Source organism: Mercenaria mercenaria, chromosome 10, assembly GCF_021730395.1.
Source record: "Mercenaria mercenaria strain notata chromosome 10, MADL_Memer_1, whole genome shotgun sequence".
Lineage (NCBI taxonomy): Eukaryota > Metazoa > Mollusca > Bivalvia > Venerida > Veneridae > Mercenaria > Mercenaria mercenaria.
Genome location: NC_069370.1, coordinates 80411807 through 80423203, shown reverse-complemented (window position 1 = coordinate 80423203; position 11397 = coordinate 80411807). Strand labels below are relative to the sequence as shown.

Sequence of the window (11397 nt, the reverse complement as noted above, 5' to 3'; positions counted from 1 at the left end):
TGCCAACAAAGCACTCAAAACTAAACTAACACGTTCGAATTACACCAGGAAGTGAAACTAATCTGAAATCTTTTTTTAGGCGGAATAGCCAAAAGTAGGTCATTTTGCGAAACGTGTTTTAATCGACAAAACAATACACTGTAAAATCCTCCTTTGTTTATATAAACGAAAATCTTGTTAGAATTAGAGTTCGAAATATTATAATCGATACATCACCAAAATCATTTAAAGGAGAGAATTTAATTAAGAAAATTACACTGTATTACAACATAAGAAATGAGAATTTCGCATGACAGAATTATTTAACTCCAAACCGTTCTTTTGTTCGTTTTAAATTCATTCGTCATTTTCAAAATATTAACATATGTCCAAAACGAAAAAACAACAGAGCTTGCATTTTGACCTAAAATCATCCCGAAAGCGAAAGAGGATGTTAAAAGTAGACAGTTAACGATAGCCCAGGCATCGGTAAGTGTTCTTCTAGTGAACTCTTTTCATTCAATATAATTATTGATAATGTAGGTTCTATTTTATGTTTTGATGTTTTTGTTTTGTTGTTTTTGGGTTTTTTTTGTTGTTTTTTTTTTCATTAAAAAAAATAAAACGTTACTTTGAGAAAAAAAATATTGACTTAACGCAAAGGCTGCTAAACAGTCCACCAGCACATCAATATTACATTTTTCCTTATTTTAATACAAAAAAGGTAAAGGTAACTGTACTGGCTGAATTTCAGAAATTTCTGCCTACAATAAAGTGTCGGAAATTTAAATTCCAATAATGGCAGCTGTTATGGGTCGGACTGAGGTCGGTATAAGAAAGGTTGGCGGGACTGCAACTGTACCCAATGACCCAAAGGCCAGGCTTATGTACTATTTGAATTGTATGTGCTCAGTACTTGACCTCAGTGATACAGCAAACCTGACCAGGCTAAGGTAAGCTCTTTGACAATTTCAGAAAATTTCATTTAATAAGTACATCAAATTTGTTACCTCAACGAGGGCATGATTTATTGAAATTACTTAAAAACACGCATGCTTACAGTAAAAAACCCGAAAGGTTTCCCTTTTTCACACGTCTATAAATTTGCAGTCATAAAAGTTAGTGATAATATACCTTGTTTCTATTTCCATAGAAACTACAAAGAATACTATTCACTGACAGAGGCGGAAACAGACGCTCTCGTGACTCTTTGTTTTCTTCTGTCACCGGACGAGCTTTGTGGAAAAGTAATTTTTCAGGTATTTATTTCAAGGCAATCTTTTTGGACAAATAAGCTTACTTAACTTTGTAATGATGTATCCACAAAAGTTCGGTGAGCTACTTCATACATGTCTTTTCATAAATATTAATTTTATACAAGTATGTCATTTATTTTAGGATGCGGCCATGTGTGGAGATAGCAGCAATGAATTCTATGAAGTTAGTGCTGTTCACCACAATCTGCTGGTCTCGGATTCCATTATTATCGGCGGTCAACGTAGAGCGGTCTCAAAAATTATGGCGTTCAAACAAGAATGGCTTGTGAGATACTGGGTAGAGCCCATGAAAGATTTCGCCCCTCGTCTTGCTAGGATTGCGAGCGCTGTTACCGGAAGAGGTACTGGCGCTAATACTGGAAGGGCACCTCCGGCACGTGCGGTCGCGTACAGAGCACCAACTGAGCCTCAATACAGAAGCAATTACAGCAGCACCGATGATAACTGTTGCTGCACAATACTGTAGCGGGCGGTAATTGTTCATATATGAAGGAAAAAAGTAAACAAACTGCAGCATTTACCAAAAGATATAAAGTAGACTTATGTGATATGTATATTATAATTTGAGATATGAAATTTATCATTCAAATACTGATTAAGGAAGTTATTTATTCGTGGAACTACTAAGTTAATCTTTACAGATAACCTTAATTTTGTATATACGGGATAGCTTTGACAACATGACCTACTTTAATTTGTTGAACTATTTATTATTTTATTGATCGTTTGACAAAATTCGGTTAATAACGGGATGGTAATGCATTGAAATTGAGCATATGCAAGGACTAAACGTAGAATAACAGTTATAGAATACTGGTAGTTCTTTAAAAACTGTCATTTTTTAGTCTGAGATATTCAAAATGGAGATCGCGACAAATTAGTTTGCCGTTGTTTCGCATTCTGGTTGACATGCGCAAAAGCTTTATTAAGGCCACCTTAATGTCACCCTTATATTAACGGAAAAATAACTTAGTTCGTTTATCGCAATCAATAAGATAAAAATGTTACGGTCTTACCTCAGTTGGGTACTAAGCAAGCGGCGTGTACTCGCTTTCATTTACCTCCATTATTGGAAACTGCATTATGTGTAATTAAACTTCGCATGGCAACCGAACAGAATGATTAAATGCTATATCTGCCGTGTCCTTGTGTGGCGCACCGTCAGTACGAGGACTCGACAAAATAGAAAATAATACAGTGTCGTCGCATGGGGTGGGGAGTTGCAAACACGACAAATAATTTATCGTACTGTGGTGATATCGTTCTGACGGGTGCCAACACCTCAGCAAGACAAACATGATGCAAACATCTCAGCTCGACACGGTGCCAATATCTTAGCATGACATGGCAGAAACGAGCAACCATAAAGTCATATCATGTTAACTAAAATTCTGGTCAGAATATTTTGCATTTGTCCAAAGAAACCAATCCAACTGTCTTCAAAACTTTAACATGTAATAAAATTTAAACAAATATTCCTTGGGAGCAGATTATACTATGCACTGTCGCTTTCATTTAATTACAATGTATGTTTCAATATAAATACTAGATACAGTAATGTTGCTTCAGAATGACAAAACTTTACTTTTCATGGTTCAAGAGCATTCTGTCTTCTAAGCATCTATTTTCTCTAGGAAAACCTCTCCGTGGACTTTTGAATAAGTTCATAAACTTGCTTTCTAAAGACAGTTTCAACAAGAAGGAACAAAGTTGAACACACGGTTCATTTAATATTTGCAATATCAGGAGGAAAACACAAATTTGATTAGCATATTATCATATGCAAATAATCTTGCAATTTGGAAGAATGCACCTAATGTATAAATCAAAATTATCTTCACAAAAACCTAACTGTATAATTTGCCAGCAAATATATTTTTAAACGTACATCAACTCAGAAGCGTGCATGTAGGCGTATTTAGGTTTACTTTTAATTTTTTCAACAGAGTATTATGCAAGCATTTCATCCAAAAGTATTTCTTTATCTGTTTTGCATGTTTGCTGCGCAGATAAGAGTTTAAAACCTAGCTGTAATCTTCTAGTTGTAAGGTCTCCCAAACAAAAATACTTAAAAGCCTCTGACATTAACTTTATTTGCTACTTTCTGTTAACCTAATATACCATTTTATTTTTGCCATTTTAACGCCAAGCACAAGATAACATTTTTTTATGTTAATAGTTTCTGTTTATCAAACTTTATGTGTATATTTTTGTATGTTGCCAATACGCGATTGTTCCTATTAATACATGATCTTGTTTATAGACAACATTGAAAAAATACAATTATTTGATCACTAACACCTCTTGTTAAATAAAGCCTTACTCACTTTAATATATTGACCTTTAGATAAAGTGCCTACACTCCTCAATTAATCTTTTGCAAATAATCTGAATAATTGTTTGCGAAGACGGGAGCAGAAACCATCAAAATACTAGCTGGTTGACTTCTCAATTCAATGCCGTGAGAGTAGACAAAAAAGTGAATGAATTATTGCCATGCAAAACAAAGTTCCCTACTGGAGTTTGATCTATCATCTCAGCTATAGCATAACACAATGATCTGATATTTGTCAATGATGTACGTACAACATTGTACTTTATAAATATATGTTATAACATATAACGTTTGGATTAAAATATCATCAAAAAGTTTTTCACTTTTAACAGAAATTCATTTTTAGATTGGTGGGAAAATATAAGAAGGGAAGTTGTTCTGAACACGTTACACCAGTAATTACTTTTAACTGTGTCCATATGACACATGGGCTTTACAGACTGGACGGGAAAAGATCAATGTTGAATTTGACCCTCAAGTGTGAGCTTGACCTTTGAGATAGGGGTATGGGTATTGCGCAATGAGGCTATTTAACTACATAACATTGTCATTGCAAAACATGTCACTACATAACGTGGTTACTTCACAAGATGTCAATACACACTACACATGTCAATACACAACGTTATCACTATACAACGTTGTCACTAAACAAAAGGTCAATACACAATTTTGTCACTACACAACATGTCACTACACCACTGAGATTAATCCAATTTATTATAGGTTTTGAAAAAAAAATAGACAGTTAACATGTACAATATTTTGCAACACTTTGAAATCATATAAGGTTGTCGTGACACTATATATGTGCTCCACAGTAATCAAATGCCTTATGTCTGATTGATCTCATACCACGTGAAACGATAGGTTTTGCTGACATCTGTCCCTTTGTCACTGTGAAGAAATAGCTTCTTGATCCCGGAAGGAATAGTCACTGATTATAAACAATTTTCAAATTCAAGCTCGTTAAAGGGTAATATCAACTGCTTTATCTTTTCGTTATTGTATATTTTAATTATCATTTTACATGGTAGTGTTTGTTATTAAAATAGATAGGGAGACATATTGTTTCTGACTGCTAAACAGTTTGATTGTTTACATATCGACGGTGATATAACATATCACGATAAGCAATATGAAAAATAGCTGTTACTATTGCGTGTCACGCGCGTCTTTTCATACGCTGATAAGGGTAAATATGAAATAAAATTGTGTCATAAAACGGATCGTATCATCAGAATCTAACGGCGCCATGGTCGGGAACAAAATTAATGTGCTCTTCTTACAACAAATGCTGTAGAAGCATGTTCTCTCGTGCCTCTCCACAAACAAAAGCCTACAAACAAGGAAGATGCTGATATTACTGATTGGACCGATAAGCATAAATGATAACTATCAATATATTTTAGGGTGCTATATGGGAAAGGTAGGAGGACTTGACAGGATTCGTGATTAAAGTGTATGGTTTTTTTTTTTGTTTTGTTTTTTTTTTTCAAAAACATATAGTTCTTAAGTTTAGCTATAATATGTATATAGGTTTCAGAGTAAATGTGAAAAGGTAGCAGAATTTGTAACTGGCAACACAGGTAATAATTTCCTTTATGCAACTGACTACTTGTATATTGAACTACATGTAGTCAGTTTCATATAACCCCGAATTTTTTTCTGGTTTATGTTTGATTGTGTAATTTGTTTGCAGACCAATATTTATAATGTCAGCTCTTGTTCGTCAGCGGTTGAAGGTTGGGACTGAACGGACCGGGCATGCAGTAACTATTGCTCCCAATCCAAAGGCTAGACTTATGTATTACCTCAACAGTATCTATTCAATACTGGATCTCAGTGGCACAGCAAATCTGTCTAGACTAAGGTAATCTTGTATGTACAAGCAACTTAATTCACTTGATAACACACTTTAGCGACTGTTTCAGTTTTAAGTTACTGCGTAATCGTTGCTAGTTTTTTTCTTCACTAAAAGTCTTTTTGAAAAACTAAATTGTATTCTTGCTTATCTGTAAGATCGTTGCTCCGAATTCGCGACCCTTGATTCAGTAGTTCGACGGCTTCACACTTGACTTAACTACAGTTCTGTTCTCGCGTAGTCTTTCCTTTGCTGCGTGGTCATCAACTCAAGTTTGAAGAGACAATGTTTTTAAAATCCCCCAACGTACTAAAACATTCTTTTGAAATTCATCAGTGTTTATTTCTGAAATTTCTATCCAAACGTTGAATTGTAGAACATGATTGAAACAAATATCTGTATTCGTTGGTTAAATAAAAACTGAGCGTTCTGTTTTGCCGTTTTATATAAAATTAAATGTATAATGTTACAGTATGTAGGCAAAAAAACTGTAAAACGAAAGTTGAGTCTAATTTTTAATTACTTTTAGCGGGTACAGTAATGCAACATTGTGAAACTTGTCCTGATTCCTTTTTCTCAAGATTACCATGTCTAGTGTTTGTGCAATCTACAAGCAGAGTTGTCGTTCGTTCCTCACCATACACGGTGTGCAAGAGAGTGGTGTTTGTGTTGTACTGCTTAAGAGTCCTAAGATAAATAAAGCAGTGCCGTCCTATAAAATAGAGAATGCTTCATTTTTATACAGAAATTATAGCCCGTACCAGACGTTGTCTGAGGAGGACAGGGATGCTCTCGTGGTACTTTGTCTGTTACTTTCGCCTGACGAGTTGATTGGAAATATCATTTTTTCAGGTAGTTTATTCCGTTTTACTCAATGTGTGTTCTACCTGCATTCATGACCAACCTATCGAAAGAATGATTGTATTTTCCCTGATTTTATCTTAAGTTGTTAATGCACATTGTTGATAGCAAATGTATCAGAATTATATGACGCATGCACACCAACGTCAAACATTTTGTTATTGTCAATAATTTGCTATCTACCTGTTAAGTAGCCTGGCCAAGATCTAAATAAAACCTGATCCTTTACCTCATTGTTTGTCTTCTTAGTATTATAAATCATAGTTGCTAACTGGGCACACGTGTACAAAACAAGCAAATTGGTTTTGACTTGGATAAAATACAGCCAAAAGCCACGCTTGAGATGAATTCAAAGAAGTTTAATATACTTAATTTCTGTGAATGAGAAGTCATTGAAATTCCTTCCACCACGAATGGTTCAGATCTAATAATTACAATAGACGACTGCTTAAAACTGATTATATACCTTGCCTAAATTTCTAACTAGAAATGTAAAAACGCCACAAATATAGATCTACAAAGTCAAGGTCAGTTCATTCAGACTTTAACCGTCACGGCGCCATTCCGTGTTGAGGTATACTAGGATACAGCAAAATATTTTTTTAATTTTTATACAGTGGCTGTTCTCATAAACCGATATCTAATGTTTGAGCGATCGTCACATCCTTCGAACTCTTGGTCAAGTTTATAAGTAGTCAGTCAGTTGTATTGATTGTATAAACCTCTATTAGCCATATAGAATAATTATAAAATTTAAGTTTACACGGCAAGTGGTTATCGCCCTGATAAATGCATAGTGGAAGGATAAAAGGTGGTCTCCTACCGGGATAACCTTGTCTTTCCCCAACTGGTAAGCCAGAAAAAATCATCTCCAATTCTGATATAACGGACTAATTTAAGCTTAATAAAACTGACTTACCTAGCTTGCTTGTATCAACAGAGAAAATAATATAAGGTCTCACAAAAGTTGTTCAGCGCCATTGAAAGAATCTGGTTAAAATGTGTTGGTGTGATTTTTTATGTAACAATGTGTACATGGTGCAGTCATTATATTTCAAGTCCCATATTGTCGTAAAATGGACTTCAATCAAAATATTATGCAATGAACAGTTTTTCAATTCGGTGTGGCCTAAGCTTCAAAGTTGAAGATTATTTTACGCCAGGGCATATAATATACATGTGATGACAAAACATTCTTAAAATAGGACGAAATTATTTAAACAACTATACAGCATACTACTACACAGCTGAAAATAGTACTATGTATCATTATTATTTATTTGAAGAGTAACAAAAAAATAAAATCAATCATGTGCATGCACAGTGAATTTATTTAAGGATACAATGTAGGATATTTGCTAACCGTGGATATTTTAATACATTATTGTAACATTTTACCTATCTTTTTGTCATAGGTCATAAAATAGGAATTGTCTAAGGTCTATAGTATCAGTGTAATTTATATATTATATTCCAATATTTTGATATGCATTCTCCTCTACGACCTATACATTCCAATACTGTACACAATACTGTACTGACGGATGCCGTACCATAACAAATCAGATAACCCTTCCCATGAACCCCTTTGTTATTGTTGTCCGCCATTATCTGATAGATAGATAGATAGATAGATAGATAATCATTGTATTATAATAAATATATTATACATATATTTACAGGTACGTCCCATCTATTATTTAATACACACAATTTATGTTATGTCTTAGTTAAGTCATACATTGTTTTATACTGCAATTGTAATATGCTTTTAATGAGAAATCGTATGTAATGTTTTACGTGAACCTTTGTTATTGTTGTCCGCCATTATCTGATAGATAGATAGATAATCATTGTATTCTAATAAATATATTATACATATATTTACAGACTTCTCATACAGAACCCATATGTCAGAAATACATAAAAAGTCCCCCGTGACATTTTAAACAGAATGATTTTATGTGTGGAAGCAGGAGTAATGAGTTCTACAAAATAAATGCTGTCCGCCAAAACCTTTTGTTCTAGGACTCGATCATGATAAAGGGAGAACGCCACACCGTGTCTAAAATCATGGTTTATAATAAATATATTGTTGCCTTGCACATAACTACACTTGAATGCGGAAGGATATGAATGATAAACAATAACCCAATTCGTTTCTCTTATGCGGCGTACGCCGCCTCAACGCGGGCAAAGGCTAGGCGTTCGTTTGGCTTCCCGGCACTGCCGTACGCCGATGTGCGCCGGTCTTGCGAGATCGGCAAAGCGGCAAATCATATATTTTCGCAATATTAAATTGGGTAAACATTTGAATATTTTGTTTTATGCCAGTAAAGGTAGATACATAATTTATTTGACAGGCCACAATAGAAAATTATGCATTTTTTTATTTGCAGCTCACGTGGCCGGTGTACGCCGAAGCATTCGTTTGTTATTAAACCGGTGAGTTTTTTTCTTGCCGCTCCCGTGACCGGCATGTCCCGGGTTGAGTGAAACGAATTGGCCCAGTAAGAATAAACCAAAATAAAGGCAAGACGAACATAATTACTGTGCGGCCATCAAAATGTAAAATCTGTAAACTCATAGAATTATTTAACATTTTCTGCAATAGCATTGTGGCATTATGATGTCGTGCGCAAAATATTTTTGTTAAAGTTATGGAAAGGAAATGAAATGAAAAAGGACATTTGTTTGTTTGTTTTGATATAAGATCTCGTAAATACCAGATTTTACAGTCTCATGCATGAAAATATTGCATATTGAAAGACACTTCTATGTTACATTGAAACAAACAAATATCGTCAGATAATTCGTTACGCTACACTATCTGGTCCCATTTCTATGGAAGCGTATATCGTACATCCTGTTGACGAGTTCATATAGGAAAAACATGTTATGGTATGTCTACTTGCTTCAATAGAACACAGTAAGTCGACATAAATAAGATGACTTGTCTACATAATATTCCAGTATCGCTACATAAAGTTTTGCGGCATGCTAATATGTTCTTACCTTTGCTACATATATTATTCCGACATTTTCATAATAAGGATATGTCGACATACATCAACACGTCTTCGCGGTTTATATTTTCCCTAATTATGTATATTATAATAGTATTACGACATACATTTTGATAATTTAACCACTTAAACCATTGCCGAAAAAAATGTCAAAATAATTGTTTAGGTATACAGTAATTGAACCGTCCGTTTTTCAGTCTGTCCGTCCGTCCCCACTTTGTTTTTCCAGAGCATAACTTAAAAACTATTAAGAGATTGACTTAATATAAGTAGATGTCGACAAAGAGGAGTACAATATCTAGTAACCATAACTCCATCTTAGTATTTTTGAGTTATTCTGAGTTTTGAGTTTTACTTACACTTTGCTTGCCCGTAGCATAACTCGTGAAGTATGCAAGGGATCGACTTCAAACTAGGAATATAGATAGATGGCAACAAGGAGGAGTGCAGTACCCAGAAACCATTATTCCAATTTTAGTAATTTGTTTTAGCTCATTTTTACTTTCTCTTTGCTTGTCCGGAGCTTAACTTAAAAACTATGCTAGGGAGTAACTTCAATCTTGGAATATAGGTAGATGGCGATGAGAAAGAGTGAAATACCCAGTAACCATAATTAACTCTAGCCCCAGTTATTGTTGAGTTATTCCTTTTTTCTTTTTCTTTGTCCATCTATTTTCTTGGTTATTATAGAAGGTCACCCTACAATATTTGAATTAAGATTAGATAATAATTATAATAAAAGAAGTGCAGTGCAGAAGAAATATTTCTCTAGCATAAGTAATTTCATTTTGAACTAAGTTCAGTACAAAATTTCATGAACTTTACTTTTCCGCTTCTATAAAATATCAATTTAAAAAAGAAATCTGCCATGTAACTGTGGTCTAAGGTGTTGGCTAAAGAACAAATAATGAACAAATTTCGAAGGGCGGAGGTTCAAGTACCGGTCGGAACGATATCTTTTAAAACAAATGTTCTTCTTTTTACTTAGACAGTGTTATTTAGATGCTCTGGAGTCATCTGGTCATTTTCACAGTGGCATGCGCAAACCCCAGGTTCTTATCTCAAAGGTCAGTGTCACAGTTGAAAGTCAAATGTCATGTAATCCGGCCCATAACTTTGACATGAATGGAGCAATCTTGTTTATATTCGGCACGAATGTTAACTTCAGTGACACGGGGTGTCAAGTGCATATCCTAACTTAAAAGTCAATGTCACAATTGGGGATCAAATGTCATAACAGATCTTGTCCGGCCCATAACTTTGACTTGCATTGAGGAATCTTGTTTATATTTAGCATGAATGTTTCACTTGATGAGACGGAGTGTCATGTGCAAACACCTTTCTTATCTCAAAGGTCGAGGTCACAGTCATATATTTAAAAGGGCGGGCTCGACATATTGCCCGTGGTCATCTAGTTAAGTTATGTTCCGGACAAACAAAGTGGGGACGGACGGACAGACGAACTGAGAGAAGTCAATCCCTTGATTAGTTTTTTTAAGTTATGCTCCATACAGGCAAAGTGGAGACGGACAGACAGAGAGACGGACACACGGACGGACAGTTTAGTTACTATGTTTTGACGTTTCTCCGAAATGGTTTAAGTGGTAAAGTTGTCAAAACGTATGTCGGAATACTAAGATTATATATATAATTAGGGAAAAGATAAACCGCGATACTCTGTATAGATAGCCAAAGCGCGATACACCTTCTCGCAAAGATGTGTTGATGTATGTCTACATATCCTTATTATTAAAATGTCGTAATAATATATGTAGCAAAGGTAAGAACATATTAGCATGCCACAAAACTTTAAGTAGCGATACTGAAATATTATATAGACAAGAGATGTTAATTATGTCGGCATGATGTGTTCTATTGAAGCATGTCGACATACCATAACATGCCTTTCCCTACACGAACACGCCAGCAGGATGTACGATATACGCTTCCATACATTTCCCATATTTTTTTGTTATTTGAAACTCTCCAAACGGATGTCGCTCTGTATTAGGAAACATGGTGGTAATGTTTAAGAAGTATCTTACTGTCTTGGCA

General features: G+C 34.7%; 1 protein-coding gene across 1 annotated transcript; it reads left to right on the top strand.

The window, feature by feature from the left end:
- Positions 1-70: 70 nt before the first annotated feature.
- Positions 71-7232, top strand: LOC123560128 (uncharacterized). The gene is made up of 4 exons (XM_053516618.1): positions 71-468; positions 734-932; positions 1133-1238; positions 1378-7232. The coding sequence occupies exons 2-4, from the start codon at positions 778-780 to the stop codon at positions 1720-1722; spliced, it is 606 nt and encodes a 201-aa protein (XP_053372593.1). The 5' UTR covers positions 71-468; positions 734-777; the 3' UTR covers positions 1723-7232.
- Positions 7233-11397: the final 4165 nt, after the last annotated feature.